This window comes from Pezoporus wallicus, unplaced genomic scaffold (assembly GCF_028554395.1).
Source record: "Pezoporus wallicus isolate ANWC-B61680 ecotype Strahan unplaced genomic scaffold, APGP_CSIRO_Pwel_v1 scaffold_6445, whole genome shotgun sequence".
Classification (NCBI taxonomy): Eukaryota; Metazoa; Chordata; class Aves; order Psittaciformes; family Psittacidae; genus Pezoporus; species Pezoporus wallicus.
In genome coordinates this window covers 4,486,491-4,504,567 of record NW_026641753.1, presented here as the reverse complement: position 1 = coordinate 4,504,567, position 18,077 = coordinate 4,486,491, and the positions used below count along the sequence as shown (strand labels likewise).

Genomic DNA, 18,077 nt, shown 5'->3' with positions numbered 1-18,077 from the left:
AGTCTTTAGTTAGTACAAATATGTTTAGGGAACAATTTAAAATGTCTGCATTCTCATACAATAAAACCAATCCTTCACCAATATTTTTTCAAAAATTAATGAAGAGGGCCATTAGGAGGAAAACTGAAGGAATACTGCAGGAACGGGTGCAGAATTTTTGACGCTGGCAGAGCAAAAAAAGAGCACAAGAATTTGAGACAGATTTTTGATTTTGTTTCCCATGCGCAGCATTACTTACCTGCATTTGAATTGAGCTCTTCATTTTCTGACTCTGTTCCATTTTGACTTCCACTTCCATGAAGGCTATTCATTGCCATAAGTTTCATTTTCTGTAACTTCATAGCCTCTGCCATGGCAGCTGCTGTCAGACCTGCAAAAATATAAATAAATAAAATGCAACATCAAACCATACAATGCAGCACTAAAAGGACGAAGAACAGAACAATTCCCTTCAGTGAGAAGAAGTCACGTAAACTCAATACACATTGCTAGTCTGTTATGCAATGTTATTCTGGACACTAATTTTATTTTAGAGCTATTTCAGTACACCATTTACTTCTCTCATGTTTTTCTTTTTTTTTTTTTAACATGTCTAGCATTCCAAAATATTTATTTAATGGTAGCCCTTTTGATTATACTTTTACATATCATTTCCATTTCACTTTGATCACTTTGTCACTTTGATCACTTTCTGGTTGACTTATTTAGCTGCTACAAAATTTCCAAGTACATTAGGTAAGACACAGCATTCCTTAATTTCAACAGTTCAAAGCCAATTAACCTGGAACAATCAGTGCTGTACTATTATATATCCAAATATTATTGTCTTTTCCTGATGTCTGTTGGTTGGGATCAGTATTACTGTTACTGGAAAATATTATATTGGAAATTTTAGACAAGCAGAATATGGGTAATTACAAACTCAAGCCCACCTTTAAGAGACCATTAATACCAGCACAAAGTTACAGAATGAAGGGGAGTTAGTGGTAGATTTCCTAGTGACTAAAACCCTATTATTTCCAATAGTAAAAGAGCAGTTGCAGAGCAGTGTCAGGCTACAAGTTTACCATCATGAGCCTTTTTTTAATTCTTTTGATTTCCATTATCTTTTTTTCATAAGAGTATACTTTTAAAATTTTATCATTTGACTTGGTCGGTAGGGGACCAGATTTTCTTCCAAACAGTATCAAATCTTTTATTCTGGGCAAGATGTGACTGGAAATACCTTATCTGAAGTTCATCTATCTTGCAGGAAACTACAGAGGCTAAGGCTATGTAACCAGAAAGATCTCTATGGGTGTAACTGTCTGTTTATTCAGTTACACATTAAACAGATTTACTGTCTTCCTCCCAGTATAGCATGATTTTTTTTTTGTCATTTGTAAAAAAGCAACCTAAATGCTTCCTATCAGCTATTTTGTAATAGACTGTGCAAGAGTTTCACAAATTCACTGAACTGCATTTACCAAAAAGCCCATGATTTTCTGCTGGTGGCACATGCTGTATCAACCCACGGAGATACCATACATCAAACCAGAATTAAATGATCTGCTGTTTCTGGAAAGTCCTGCTTACCAAGACATCAGATACTGATTAAAGTGAACCAGTAATTTTCACATCCTATACTGCCACATACCCACAAATAAAAATACTTTAAAAGCTGCTATGTATTTGACATTTAGTTTTAATTCTACTGCTCCTATAATAGGCTTCACAGAAGTTCTCATTATTTTAATAAGACCTCAGTAAGCAAGCAACCATAGACTCCAACTGCATGGAGGAGGGATGTGTATTATCACATATGGATACATCAACTTGCTTAACTTCAGCAAAGACATTCCTGATTACTATCAGGAAGTTGGAGACGAGAAAAAAGGAGGTGGGAATTACACAAGCCTCCTTTTCTCCAGGCTGTCTTCCTCATCCCATCTTGCCTAAGAGCCTCTCAACATTCACAAAAACAATCTGCAGTTACATACTCCTGTATTCCCAAAGCTCTCACACCAGATCCAACAAATGTTACCTACACAAATTAGGCATTTGTTTTACTGCTCTGTCATTGGTACATGAAAAACTACATTGATTTCATTATTACAATACGCTAAATACAAACATATAAAAATAAGTCCAGAAAACATCATCAGGAATCTTGTCTTTCAAGATTCATTTAAGGCAGTCCTCATTGCATACAGAAGATCACAATACCATAACAGTAGTCACTTTTTATTTAAAAATCAGGATTTTTCTTAATATCCTTTAAGTTCTTTTGCAAATGCTACAGGGTTTGTATCAAGCGGATATAATACCCTGATGTTTAAACTCCTGTTTTTGCCAATTCGCTAGCTGATATCACTCACGCTTAATCTATCAAAGAATACATCTTCAATGATAAAACTGTTTACACACTTTCTGGAAGAGGTGAAATAGCCTATAAACTTTTCTATTTTTTTTTCTTAGGGAAAGGAAGTGGGATTGATCTGAGTGAATTCAATGAGTGAATTTCACTTTATTTTCAGGAAGTTCAAGAAACAGCATCAGCAGAAGCCTTCTGAAGAATTTACTGCTTTTAACATTTCCAGGCACATGCGTGCCTTGCCTGCCTACCCGCATAGCTACACTTTTCCTGCTTATCCCAATAAATTCCAGGTTTTGAGGAACTGCCATCACTAAAGCATTTTCAGAACTTGTACCCACTCACATCCTACTCTGTTTTCACTGGATACTTCTAAGCCATTTGCAAAGAATTCACATTTATTTTAAGGGTTACAAAAAATACAAAGTCTGAACATGAAGTTTTTTATCATAACATTTTATCATTTGTATGTACCCAAATATGTATAGATAAACCACTACTGCAGTAAGTATTTTCATCTGGGTCAGTATTTATACAGGTTCTTTATACTGTTAGTCCTTAAATTTTACTTAGTTTAAATATACAAAAGAGTAAAGAAATAGGAAATGGAAAGTAAATTCAGACGTTTAGTAAAATGTTCAGAGAAAAGGCAAGACAAAAAACTTATCCACTGCTCTGTATAAAACCCTCTCAAGCTAACAAATTTCAAAAAGCCTACTGAACAGTCATATCAGCACAGTGAAGGCAGAAAGGGCACTGAGGAGCAAACAGAAAACAATAAACACAGTCCTAAAATCACCACGATGCCACCTGCAGAAATTAAAGGTAATTACTGTCAGGCATTTTTAGCTCCCTAACCAGACACAGCTGTCATAAGGACAAGAGCCAAAAAACAGTGATGTATCGGGAATCTGTGCTGTGCCATCTGCCACACCAAAGTCACTCTACTTCAGCATTAGAAGTTTAAAGCACAGTCCTAATGTGGAAAGCCCTACACCTGAAGATCCTGAGCAGGCAGGCATAAAGTTGAAGCAGATATGGCCAATACCATCTCTAAGCTCAGTATCAGCAAAGTCTTAATTCTCTCACTCACTCCCCAGTCTACACAATTTCCTACTTGAGCTGTGATAGCAGCAAAAGCCCCAGAATCTAACTGTATGAGGCACTTTAAAAACAGTGTACTAATGCTTCAGCATTTCTGAAAGCTAATAAAACTGAGGTTAAAGCAAATGGTTTCAGCAGTAAGGGTGTGCTACTGCCTGAAATGATGGAAGAAAATGTACAGCAAACCACCCACTGGCATAATCTTCAATTAAGGCTATGGCTGTGGCTAATGCTACTGAAGCTACCATTTAATTTAACTATTAATAAAACTCCTTTCTGTAATTGACTCACCTCTGGCTAGCTGTAGCAAAGAGGGCTATTCTTCAACTGACTTATCTAAAGATCTACAAAGAACTGAAGAATCATTTCCATCCTCTCAGATGAATCATTATCAGCAGTAGAATCTCTCTCAGAGTACCTCACTTTGAAAAATGTGCTTAAAACCAGCTGTATCATATACATCTATCCCTCTGCTTTCACCTACAAAAAAAAAAGGATCACTAGGAAAACCAACATGCTGGATTACACACTTCAAAGCTTCTGTTTTTTTTCTCTCCATTTACACTTTAAATTTCCCTTCCTTCAGTTATCTTCTGCCAGCTGTGATCAGTCACTAAACACCCAGGAAATTAACTATGTACCACTTATTAAGACAAACACACAACCTTTATGCTAACAACAACGGGTGAGTCTCAGCACTGTAGCCATGAAGAGTCTTCCAAACTGCTAGCAGCCATGTGGCCAGCAGAGCTGCTCCTGCCAGCAGTACCCCACAACCCACCATTTGCCTCAGCTGAAAGGCAGCAGCTCCACAAAGAGCTGGTGAGGATCTTTGAGAGACACATCAGTGGTAACAGAGAGACCTCAGAGCCACGTTCTGGGTCAGTCTCTAAATATGAATCTCCATTACATTTGCGTAACAGATTGCGATGATGTGTACTCAAGTACACCTGCATCGTGCATATGGCAAAACAACCAACTGCCATTAGTAATCTTAATTCCGCAATTTCGGTTTTGTCAGGACACTGTGTACTCTCCCTTTGACAAGTCTGCATAACTGCTGTACCACACAGGAACTCAGCCTTGAAATAACCAGTCAAGGACACGCAAACCAGCACGTTTTTTGCTCAGGTTGCACTGAAAGACGATTTTGCAACTGTATTCTGAGCCACAGTTAAAATATACCTAGAGCACCAAACAGTTTTCAAATTCAGGTTTTTGATCCAAATTAGGACCATGCTCAGCTTACTCAACCTGGGACACTGCACTGCTCTGGGGAAGACCTGCTGCTTGTAAGGTATAGGAGATCGAGTAGCCCTGAACATACTGTGAGGCTTAGTTGCTTCTGTTAGGGCTGAACTCACTGAACACGACCTTTGCTCCTAAAGCCCAGATACCTGTAGTACTGTAGTGCAGAGGGTGTGAAGACCAGTGAGGTTTCTCCATCCCTTGTCTGCATCATATTAAAGTCAGTGGTTAATTGTTTACTCAAATACACCCTACGCAGACACAAAAAGACCACCAAAGATTATTCCTCTGTGAAGTCTCAGGAGTTATTTCAACAACAAAACCCAACATCTTTACTGCATGGCCCAAGTTCACAACTCCAAAGTTGTTTGTAGCCTCTTCCCCTCAGGGCCAGTATCCCAGTACAGGGCAGTGCTGAACCCACCCATCTCCTGGAGCACCAGGACATGAGGGGACAATGCCTCTTGCTTCTAGTGAACATCACCATTTACTCATTAGCACATAGCTTCTTGGTGATTTAAAAAAACAAAACTCAATCACATACCCTACATACCTCTCTGTGGGAATCTTAAATGCAAGTGAATCCTTCATGTTTAACTAATGTCCAGTCATTGACAATTGGATTTTGGTAGTGAATACAAGGACTCTGAGCATTTTAAGGTGACCCTGAGTATCTGCTTGTACTCTAGTTACAGCTATTTTTTCAGTTCCCTGATTAGACTGTGCCCCTCCTTCATTTTAGTTTGAAAGCTTTTCTGTCAAAACTGTGAACAAGTAAATTAACTAAAGGAGAACTATGAGTAATCAAATCTAGAGGTTTGCAATTAATTAAATGAAATGGTGAGTCAGTGAAGTGAAGAATGGTATTAAAACAAAACATTTAATTAAATTAACAGTCACTACACTGCAATTAATAATATTCAAAAGGAAAAATGAAAACCAGTTTAGTCTTGCCATATTATTTCAGTCTAACAGTCAAGCATTGTGCATCAGCTTGTCTGTTATTTGCATTCAAAGCTGCTATGGGTCAAGTATGATGTGCTAAAACAGGAATAATGAAACATCTGGTAGTATGAAATGTTAGTATGAGATACCATATTGCAAAGAGCAAAAACAATTCTGAAACATTCAATAAATTAGGCCTTAGAAGGCTGAAAAGGATTTACTTTCTTTCCCATTTTCTTCAATACAGAAATGAATTAAGATAGATACACATAATGTACTTCATGTTTTCAGAATGCCCACAGGAATTTACTTATTAATTTAATCATTTACGTTCAAAAGCGGAGGCTTCTCTGTAGCCTAAATGAATCATCCTTGTTTACTACTAAACAGGTAGGTAAAACCCAGCTATGAACACAAAGAACAGTGAAACCTCATTCTTGAATAAGAACTTTAAAATAAGCCAAGTGTTAGAGCAGTTCTGACACAGGTCCAAACACTTCAGATTTCTTCCATTTCTGTAAACGGACTCAACTAGAAAGCGTAGGAAAGTTTTAGCTCTAGCACATGTTATGCTTTCAGTGGTTGTTCAAAGATATCCTAGCTATCATTTCAGATAGGTCATGATAATCCATCAACATGAAACATTTGAGAGACTATAAAGAAGGAACTTGATGAGTAATTGGCCACTGCAGGCAGAGGATGGGATTTCAGCAAAAGCACCATAGCACAAGGCTTTATCATGGGCTAAGTGGTGTGAGTATTCACCCCAGGTCCTGGGAGGACGCTTTGAGCCCAGACCGAAATCCATGCTACATCCATTTGACATTGCCAAGCTGAAATGTAGTCAATAACAAAAAAATGTATTACAACAGCTGAGTTTCCTTCCTCTGTTCTGATACCTGCAGCCAGTATGCTCTTCTTTCCCATTTTTCAACAGTAAAGCATCCCAAGCAGAGGGTGCAAACATGCAAAAATTGATTTTTAGAGCAGAAAATCTGGAAGTATTAACACAGTATTAATGCAAGTTACATGTTCAAAGTGAAAGAGAAAATACAGATAATTCTCTAAACATGTTCACGTACTCAAAGTTCAGAGACTACTGAAGATCATCCTCAGCAAAACATTTCAGACAATAGTTAAAATTTTTTTAAGTGGCCTTAAATTTTTAAATACCACCACTTGAAAACATCAAGAAAATCATACTATGGCAAAAGAACCTTCTTGAGGGAGGGAAAAAACCTAAACAAATATTATGAGTATTTGTCAGGAACTGCGAGGTTAATTTTCCACACGGAAGCTCCAGTCTGCTCACTTCTGCAATGAACTGTCACACAGTCTTTATTTGAGAGACCTTATTCTTCACCTTTCTGCAGCCCCTGAATATTCCCCACATAGCTTCCACTGCTGCAGCAGTTAGATAGGGACAGACCTACAGATAGGTCTCTTCATCATACAACCTTGCTTCCCCCACAGGTCAATCGATTCTCTACCATCAACCAGGCAGTTATGCTGGGGAACAAAACAGTTTGTGATAATGTGATTTAAAGACTCTGCCAAATGCTCAAGGGATCAGAATTAGGATTGCACAAATGTTTCTGAATTTTTGATGGCTCAGTTCTGCAGTCCTAGTAATTTTTGTTTAACATGGTGTGCTTGCTCACCTTAAGTCTAAAATATAATTTCATGCAAAAGTTCACATGAGCATAAACAAGATTAAAACCTTTACACATCAAAATGTCCCTGCCACTCCACAGAATAATTCACATAAGTAACAGGTTATCATTCCCTTATTTCACACACATTTAGACAGTAGCAAAAGTCCTGACACTTACAAGTCTGGTTATTCACTTTAAAATACAGGGAGAGTTTGCTTTCCAGGTGTTTTCATCCATGTCCACCTCTATTATTTACACTTCTCAGCCTAGTTATAACCTATGTTTTGTATAGCTTAATCTTACCCTCCCTAATATCCATCCCAAAGATTAGAAACGTCTTAAACATTAACACTTTCTATCAAGTCTCTGTACCTGAGATTTTTCATATCCTTGATCCATATGGAGATACCTGTCAGATTTCTTGTCTACACCTAAGGGGCTCAGTTCAAAGTATATTGAAATTTTAATCCCAAACCTGTGCTTAAGCCTGTGTTAACGTGAGCACTCATATTCCAGATGATCCACAGCAACACCCTGCTACGTATCTCACAGATACGTATCTCACATCTCATATCCAGAAAGGTAGCCTTTATCTTATGCCAAACAAAATTGCTGCTTAACTTATTGGAGGGAAACTGAAAAATCAGAACTGCCAAGAACATCTCTGAGAGGGTTACATTAAATTTCTTTTTCCTTCATTCTTTCAGTGTGTCTCATAAGATTTGATTAATTTTGTGACATTTCTGCTCTTTTTTTACACTCTATGTCATGAGAATGATTTGTCAAGACTATAATGCATAATACTTTTAGTATGCTGCACTACTGTGACCTTTACCTTCTTCTGTATATTTGATTGACTGACCACCTCACTTTTGATCTAAAGGTTTCCAAAGATGGAAGCATACAAAAGACAGATGCATAAACCATTGAATTACTGCTGGAAAGAGCACAGTCACTTTACACAGAGAATCTGTATGTTCTTTGGTGCATATCTGATGCAATTTTAGTAATGCTGGAAGTTTTCAACATAAAATGAAAACTTACACTATGTGGCATACTTAAAAAGTGTGCTCATATATCAGAAGAGTCACAAATTCATGCATTAGGACTCAGATTTCAGTCAGGATGGTAAGTGCAGATTTACTTGAGACCAATTCAGAACACCCTGGACAACACTAACAGGGCCTAATGGCCACCTTCTCTCAGGCTTCAGAGATCACTGCATTTGCTTCTGACTGCAGGCCTTAGTTACCCATTTTAGCATACATCTGGGTTCACAGGAGCCTAAAATTACATTATAATTACACTTAAGCCTAATAGTCCTCATATTCACCATGGACATTCAGTAACTTCTCTATAAAGTCTGTCATGGTGCATGTGCTGTCATCTAAAATTAGAATTAGCTGTTGTTATTTTTTTTCTCCATGTTTATTCCTTTCCCATTAAATCAACTTTTGTGGGTTTAAAGCACTTGTCCATAAATGGTAATGACATGGAAATTGCTGAAGTTTTTGGAGGTCCTTTCAGTTAAGTACCAAAAAGTCTGAAAGCTTATCTGGAGTTGGCACAAATCTCTTGAGTTTGTAAAATTAATTGGGCTGGAAGGTCTTCAGAGAATAAGGATAACTTTGTGAGTGATTTCAAGCTACTTCTTACTTGTGATTGGAAAATACCCTACAAATATTTATTTTTTTTTTTAATCAGATGGCACAGCTCAGCTATGTCCCAGCTGTCTCAAATCACTATTTAAAAAATGGTGTATTTCAAGAATTTAAGTGAATACTGAGTTCCATAAATTCACTGTGTCGCAGTAGTTCAGTTCTATATACTGCCAAGATCAGCACTGCTGTTAGGGCCTGGGCTGTTAAGATACTACCCCTGCTAGCTGCTGTTCACTTCAGTGGGACCAGCCTGAGCATGGCTTTCAGATTCCTTACCTAATCCCTCCTGGAAGCTTAAGTGTTACAGGAGACAAATGTCACTCCAGTCTTCCCTTGACTGTCTTACTGAACTGAAACTGACCAATTAATAATTTCACATTATTACTCACCAAGCTACTAACAGCAGCAGCTCCCTCTTTACTCAAGATGGAAACTGCACCATAGAAACTCTGCTTCCAAAATGAACAGCAGAAATATTGTGAACAATAATCTGTTCTCTACTATGGGTCTCAGTGGCTAGAAAAAGGGAAAACAATTTGTACTCAAATACAAACTTAAGCTGCAAGTGTAGACAAGGTACTCACTGAAGGACACACTTCTGCCTTCTTCACAGCCACTGTGATACCCCAGTTCTTGCTAGCAACTAGCTTAGCTCAGGTAGTAAAATTTAAACCAGATTCCTCCACTTACACAACTTTATGGATTCATCCCCTATATGGTATTTCTTTCACAGAAGCCATTTTAAAGACCTTTGCCAGAATAGAAACTGAATCCTATGATAACACAGATACCACTGCTCTTAGTTACTTAAGTCTGAGAAATACGTGCCAGTTCACAAAACCCACAAAAATATCACACTTATTTGAAGCACAATAACTTAAGCAATGAGAAAAGCAAGCACGTGCACTCCCCTCCAAATAGCATTGGATTAATACAACCTCAAAAATGCAAGTTTGAAAGCAGCATCACTTAAGAATATAAATTCATGCAATATTTTTCTGAGACTTACAATCACTTTCCAATTCTGGTTGTTGAATGAAAGCAAAATATTATCACTTTAAGACCATGTGAAATACCTCAGCTTCTTCACAGTGAAAAATATTTTGGATGGTATTAGGACAGACTAGTAAAGCAGTAATGTCTTCTGCAAGAAAGAAAACAGTTCAGTGAAAACTCAGGAAATCAGTGCACAGGCTCAAAGTGGATCTCCAGTTTTAAGGCAGAACCTATGACATTTACAAGTACTATCAACCTGAAAAAAAGATGCAGAATGCAACATAGAAATATGATGTAAATTTTCTCGGAATAGCTAATTCATAATTTTCCCAAATGAATTCTCAACTAATTGTTCAATGTAAAATTAAATGATACGTGGGGGAACAAGGACTAGATTCTAGGTTTCTACGTTCTCAAATGAAAACTCTTCCTACTCTAATATTATGATCTCTTTATCTCTTTTGGCATTAACAAAACCTGCTGTGTTGGGTTTTGGGTTTGCCTGGTTGGTTTTGTGGAGTTGTTTGAGGGTTATTTTTGTTGTTGCTTTCAGTTCTTAAAATTCAGGGAGTGGAAAAACGCATCTATCCCAAACAGTTATAACCTGATGCTTCACAGTCACCACCAATGTAGCATTCACCACAAAGTCCCTTTCAGCATTATTGTTTTAAGTAGGATGTTGCGGTGAACTGGCATTAGTGCTGTGTCACAGCATATTCATGCCATGTAATTCTGTCTAAGAAAAAAAAAAAGGTATTTCAGATTAGTTTATTTTTATTTCAGCAGGGTTTGGGCAGCAACCCAATCAGCTGTACTGGGAAAGGGCAAGCTTTCATGCAACTTTCCAGCCACTTTCAGCAAGACAAGAACCACCATGTCAGGCAGCGAATGATGCCCACATGCTTCCTCAGGTCAAAGCTGAGTTGCTGCCTTGGGCACCTTCTGCAAACAGGTGATGGATGTGTGAATTTCTAATACTGCAAAGGAAAAATGAGGAGGCAGCCTGTAGGCAGGAGAAACCAGATTTAACTTTTAGCTATGTTTAGAACACAGGTAAAGAAACACAAAGAGCTGCATTTTCCTCTGGGCATAAATTAATGACTATTGATCACACCACCAGAGGCTGTATGGAACGTGATTACAGAGAAGAGTGTACCTTCACTTTTTCTTTTTTCCTTAACTTTTTTTTACTTCTGATTGTTCCAATCTCTCTGGTTTTAAGTTATTTTCATATAGTTTTGTTAAAGCTTATTCATGCACATTTACTTACACAAATAAGAAGGAGACAAGTAATTTAGTCCCAACAAGTTAATATCATCTTTGGTTATGAAGTTATGCCAGAATAGCTATTTCCATTTTATGCTATGCAAGGTAAAGAACATTTTTCAAAGCTGAGGCACTGACTGGAAGCTTATTTTCTTGTTCCAGGTGGTGAATAAAAATAACACATAGAAGATGAACTACACCATTTTTAAAATCATAAAGGATGTGTCTCCACTCATTGGTCAAGCTGAATTAACTCTCAGCCTCCAAGCCAAATGCAGGCTCAAGGAGGAGAGGAATCATTTAGTCACTGAATTGAAACACTCAGTAATCTAAAATTATGCAAATACTCTCTTTGCCCTTGCAAATTCTTTGCAGATTCACTGTATTGGTCTTTACTCCTGTGTCTGCATTAGTATCGCAGTTTCATTTCTTCCAAAACTATGGCAACAAACATTTTTAGCTTAGGTTTTGTGCAACTATTTCAGTAATCAAAATATATTTAGATCTTAAAACAGATTATCAACTTTTAAATCAAATTAATTAAATTTTATTTATAAACTAAATTATGTTTAATATAAATTATAGCCAAGATGTACTGAAGTTTTGTTGTGTTCTTTTCAGCCAATTCAGAAAAATATTTCAGGTATCTATTTATATTAGTTTTCCAGAAGTCTGCATTATGTAAGTAACCCCCTTCAAGTATTCCAAGTATTCACAGAATCATAGAATAGTTAGGGTTGGAAAGGACCTTAAGATCATCTAGTTCCAACGCCCTTGCTGTAGGCATGGACACCTCCCACTAAACCATGTCACCCAAGGCTCTGTCCAACCTGGCCTTGAACACCTTCCTTTTAAAATTATACTCTGCAGTCTTCAGCCATTTCTCAATTTTCATACTGTACTTTTTTCAGCAGAGAGGCGTGTTCTATTTTTTTGAGCTGAGAAGTTTAAGTCTACTTTTAGAGTTTTTCCACAGAGAGAGTTTGAATATATTATTATAAATTTCTCTAGGTAATATTCCAACGTATTTCCAGTAAGCATTTAACTCTGGCTTTAGAAGTTTAATATGTGATACATCTGTCACCAGTTTATGAGAAAGACACATTCAGATTCTTCTATAGACACTGCTTTTATATAAAACTTTTCAGTATTTATCTACAATATCCTTTAATTGAGACTTTCCTAACAGTGGTACTACATTGCTAAGAGTGGGTTTAATAGGATCTTTACTGTGGATTAGTTAGTAATAGACTGTTTCACTATGTTACATAAATCTTAGCCGGAGTTCTATGCCTCTGAATAGTTTTAGGAACTAAAGTTTAAGAAACACCTACTCCACTTTAAGCTAAGAAGTGAATGTGCAACAGTTAGGCTGCCCTGATATGTTGGAACTTACAGATGACCAAGAAACATCTATATAATTCTATTCAGGAAATAAAGGATGTAATAGCCACAATGCCATCTGTCCTTATTTCTTTCAAAAAAACACTAAACTGCTCATACTTGAGAAGAAAATTAACCTTTTTACTGATTAATCACTAGGCAGCTTTGTTGAAGAGAAAATTGTAATACAAATGAACAGCTACCTGTTGTCAAATTACAAGGCATTTTCATCAAAGGACCAAAAAAGGCAGCACATTGACCAGTTAACTTGTTTCCACTGACCTGGGGGGATTTTTCCAGTTAACAGCTTCTGAAGAATGCTTCCTTTTGATTCTTGTCTCTGACACAGAAATGATTGTCCCATTTAACCACTGTTGTATCACATACATCAGAGAATCCTATTTACTCACACACTACTGGAACATTAAAACACAATAGCATGATTGTCTCTGGAAGAAAATTTTAAAGATTGACTTTTTTTTTCTTTTTTCTTTTCTTTTTTTTTTTTTTTCCAGAAAGGGAGTAAGATCAAAAGCTAACTTTAATAGATGTTTGACTAAGGTCACACTCCCAGGAAATGGAACACTGAAGATGAAAGAGAACAAATAGGTTTGGCTTTTGATCTCAACCAAATGCATTTGGCATTGTTTAGTTTTTATAAAATACTTCAACTTTAGGCCATACCATGACTAAAATGAATTGGTTGAAGTCCCGAGGTTTTAATAGTTCAGTAAGACTTTAACATGTAACAACATTTGGAGAAAACTTCTTCAGTATTTGGCTAGTTTTTTTTCTTACTGGAATGAAGTCAGGTCAAACCCAACTATTGCTGCTAATGCTAGATATGTATTAATGATTTTAAGAATACATTTTCCTAATCACAGGCAAATTTGAGAGGTACTATCCAACAGTATTCCCAGCAAGAAATTCTAGAGGAAAGTGTAGAGCACTGAGAAAAGCTATTGGAAGTACTCAAATAAAACAAGTAACCGTCCCTAGCCAAAAGTGCGTATCAGATCCTTTTACTAAATTATTTCACAATTCTACTCTTCCTAAAAAGTATTGTGGACATAACATAAATAGTAGTAAGGGAGGAATGGACTACAATCTACAAACTATTACTTTCAAGTTCTTCAATAATAATGGTGTTTGCTAACTAAAGACAACTTGCTTAATTACGGAAAAAAATGAGATAACATTCATTAAAGCGATATGCTTGAATTATTACTGTTGTTAGAAAAAAATAATTTGCATTAGCCATTAGAAGCACTGTGAAACCCTATAAACCACATAGGAGACTACACAGTCAGAATTTAGAAAGGAGTTTCCTCAGCCCAGCCAGCTCAGCCCTCTGATCCAAACCTGTGATGGCAGGAAACGCCCCGGCCCCAAGTTTCAAACCGTCTTTTTAAGGTTTTGAAGAGAATCAATGATTTACACCACAAAATACATAACAATAGAAAATACTGTATCTGTGTCATGCAAACATTTAGCCTTAGAGCCTATACGGAAATTATACACAAGGGAAAAACTTTCAGAACTTACTTTCAAATTCTCATATTACCATATTGTAACAATGATAAAGAACTGATGAAGAGCTGGGATATTCCAAAATTATAAGGTCAGATATTTAGCATCAATGGTGGACGTACATCTGACCACAAATCCCAAAAGGAACCTAGAGAAGGAAGAGGTGATTTCCCATAAACTTCTCCACATGGCACAGTGCCTTTCTCAAGGGCCATTTCAAATGAAACGAAAAGGCACAAGAAGCCTCAGCCATTTGCCCTCCAACATCTAGACACAAATTTAACCACATGAAGCAGTAATTCACTCATTCCTTCTCCATAATGTTTATTTCTTAAAAAGGGAAAAATATCACAGGCCTTTCCCTCCTTTTTTTAAAAAAAAGACATGGTTTATTACCCTTTCTTTAATTATTTATTACTTTATGTACTGTATTTCTGCTGCTGAGGCATTATGCATGATTTGCTGAACCCACCTGGACACTGGAGATCTCTGCAGATCAGAAAACCCAGTCAGCGTAGATCTGACTCTCCCAGGTACAGAACACCTGCACCCAGCAATATTTTAGCTATGTCATTCTCAAATGTTACAAATATGCACCTGCCTTTATGTACTAAACCTGCAAAGCCCTGCCATACATCACAAATGAACCTTTTTTTGTTTCTTGGCACCTCAGTTACTTTTGTCTACTGCCACCAAAAGACACCTTCAGCCAAACCGGAACCTTATCAGTCACATTCTACCGAACTTCAAACACAAGCCAGTACTGATCTACATTGATCTACCTGATGACTAAAAATCCCTGCCCTAAAACAGAATTAGAAATTGAAAGGAAAAAAAGAAATCAAAAAAGCCAGCTGATTTTTAAACCAACACAGAAATGCTGTTCAGAGAAGTATTAAAATACCTTGTATGCAAGGACAGAACACATTGAAAATACACTAAGGATGGAAGCCATGGAAGCAAGCAGGGTATCACTGAAGTGTACAGATGTGCATTTCAGACAGAGTGAGGCTGCATACCCACCCCTTGTCTCACTGTAGGCAACAGAGAAGTAAGGATGCAAAAGAATCTGACAAGGAGAAAACAAAAAAATGTGGGACAGTCAGTGCTGAGCCTCCTTGCCTGCTGCACGAGGATATCGGCTAAACACCTGTACCTCAAAGAAATGCAGGGTAGGGGGAGGCACAAACACAGGGATTTATTGGACCTACTGTCAGTTGATGTGAGTTTTAAGATAATCTCAAAGTTGACAGTAATTACATATGTACCTGTGTAAATACATACACACACATAGAGGGGCTTTATACATACGTATATATATGCAATTAAAGCATTATCTATACATATACACATACATAAAAGCAAATATATGTGCTTTCATTCTCAGCAGTTTGCTGATCAACAAACAGCACCCAACATGGAGTCCTTCCCCTGTTTCTCTTAGTTATATTCCTTCAGGCATCGAAAACTTTCTATTCTTCATGAAGCTAGGGTTATTTTCACTTCTCTACCCTTAAGGCATTAAGCCTACAGAACTTCAATAAATAACTTCCTTTATTTCAAGAGCCAGAGGCTTGCTACGTTGCAGCCTTGTTTTTCTTGAAAGACACAGAAGCTTACAATATTAATTATAAAGCAGATTTACTTCTCACCACAACAGGTCTCGGTCTCATCTTTTTCACTGTCTGGAAGCACAAATCTAAATCCTGTGTTTTACACATTTCCCAGAGAAGGTATAAGTTTATCTGCAGATTTAACTAGGGACTTTGTTACTACTGGAATTTCCAAAGAAAGAAACTTAAATCAGAAAGGAATCCTTTATACGGAATATACAGAAATCCACTGCATGACAGAAAGAAAATTAGAATTAAACCATTTAGTAGAATACTATACAAATAATTCAGATACATGGTAAACAAAGTTATCTCTTGAGTCCTCCAACTGTTCTGCTGGTAGGCTCCAGTTTCAAAATACCATGCTTTCTAAGTAACAAAATAAACAAACTGTTCATGATCTTCTGTAGCTGGTTCTATGCAAGAAAAGGAATCCATTAAAAAACAAGGGTGTATTTATGGATGAAAATGAACTTCTATCAAATAAGATACACAGGAATATAAAGCAAAAATTAAGCAAAATAGCGCTTGATTAATTTGGTCCTTAGTAGGAATATCAAAGGATCAGCCTTATCTGTTGGAACATATCGTAAGACTGATTTATATTATGAACACTGAACTACTGAGATACATGCTTATATATCACATTTTATAAGAGGCATCATGGGATCACACCATCTGGTATGGAGACATCAATAACAGCACCTTTTAAAAAATAACAGCCAGAGACTAAAAATTATCACTATGAGGTTTCCTTTTGTTTTCTTTTTAACTGCAGAAATTTTCCAGAGGAAAGCAGCAGCACAGAAAGGTCTCACAGAACTAACCCTGAGCCTCGCAGGCATCCTCAGCACTCTCCCTGCAGTGAGTCTGGCTGCTGGCATAGAGACCCTACGGTAACAGGCAAGGGTAGACACAGTAGCATTGTGCTGCTGTCTCAGTTATACTTGAGATAAAATGCTAGTCCTCGGAAAGAATAATATTCATTATGTAACATTAAAAACAAAAATTCTTAATTAAAATAAAATACGTTTACTAGCTCCATGATTAAAATATCCCACCAATCTGTTTTCTCCTAAATAACATAAAGCCTAGTAAAACATATGCTGCTGTCTATTGCTTATTTATTGCGGGAAGAAATCCACAACACTGAAAAGATACGCTCTTACATTGTATGCACATCTAGACATAGATTCAGTTTGATTTTTTAGGATATTCCAGACTCAGAAGCACTCCAAACTGCAGTGATGAAATACAACAGCACCCAATGAATGTCACTGCGGTTCTTCAGTGCTTAGTAGTAACACCTCTATAAACTACACTCTTAATCTCTGTGTAACGATGATGTATGTGTGACGAAAGCACAGGCAAACTTTCTGCCGATTCTCCAGACAGCAAATTTGACTGAAAACCTTAGAGCTCCCAAACCTCTGGACTTATATGAGTCATACAAACGTCCATCAGTGAGGAAGAGTGCTTTTTTTATTCAACATCTGCGAAGACCTTTAGGCTAGGCAAAGTGAGAAGGAGATGGCACCTGTGACAAGTCTGTATGTAACTTTTGATGCCACAGCAAAACGCTGTAAAACTATAAAAATATAATCTGTAACAACTTTAACAAAGGGCCCTGTTGTTCACTATGGACTATATTTAAGGTACTCCATTGTGGATTCAAAGAGTGAACAAGTTCTGATAACTAAATGCTGGCTCCTAACTTGGAAAAGAACTATCCTGAACAATTTTAATCACAGGTAAACAGACACAATACCAATGAAACACATACCAATGAAACTAATCTTGTCCTGTTAATCCTGTGATAGGTACCCAGATTTACTGAAGAGGCCATCATTTAATTTTGTCCAGAAGATGAGATGGTTTTGTTCTAGAGCAAAAATATTTAGTCTCTGGTTCTGAGTGCAGAAAACAAACTCTCTCCAGCAAATTAGTCATTTTTCCCTTCCTGAAAGAGCTCATGATATGATGAGCATAACACCACCAATAATGAGATGAAATGGTATTGTAAACCACTGTAAAAACAACAAATCTATTATGAATAATTCCCACCAGAAATCTTGGAAACTGGACAACCTACTGCCGGTTCTTATTCTATTTAGTTAAAACAGAAAAAGGAGAGACAGATCTGTACAACTGGATTTCAACTGGCTTTACTCACAACTTCCAGTTGCATTCCCTCACAGATGACTAATTGTTGTCTTCCGTTCTTGTCTTTCCTATTTGGCCAAACAGAACAGAAGGCAAAGTTGTCTACTGTCCCCTGACACATTAGTATTCATTATGGGGAAAAGCAAATGAGAAGTATTTC

The 18,077-nt window shown here is 37.0% G+C and overlaps 1 protein-coding gene across 4 annotated transcripts in view; it reads right to left on the bottom strand.

Annotated features, from left to right (window-relative positions):
* The window catches only part of DACH2 (dachshund family transcription factor 2), a 283,298-nt gene that overhangs the window by 98,384 nt on the left and 166,837 nt on the right, over window positions 1-18,077 (bottom strand). For all 4 annotated transcript variants that reach the window (XM_057425136.1, XM_057425138.1, XM_057425139.1 and 1 more), the window contains exon 3: window positions 239-370. In XM_057425136.1, the coding sequence (XP_057281119.1) occupies window positions 239-370 (132 nt within the window). The remainder of the gene's footprint in view (window positions 1-238; window positions 371-18,077) is intronic.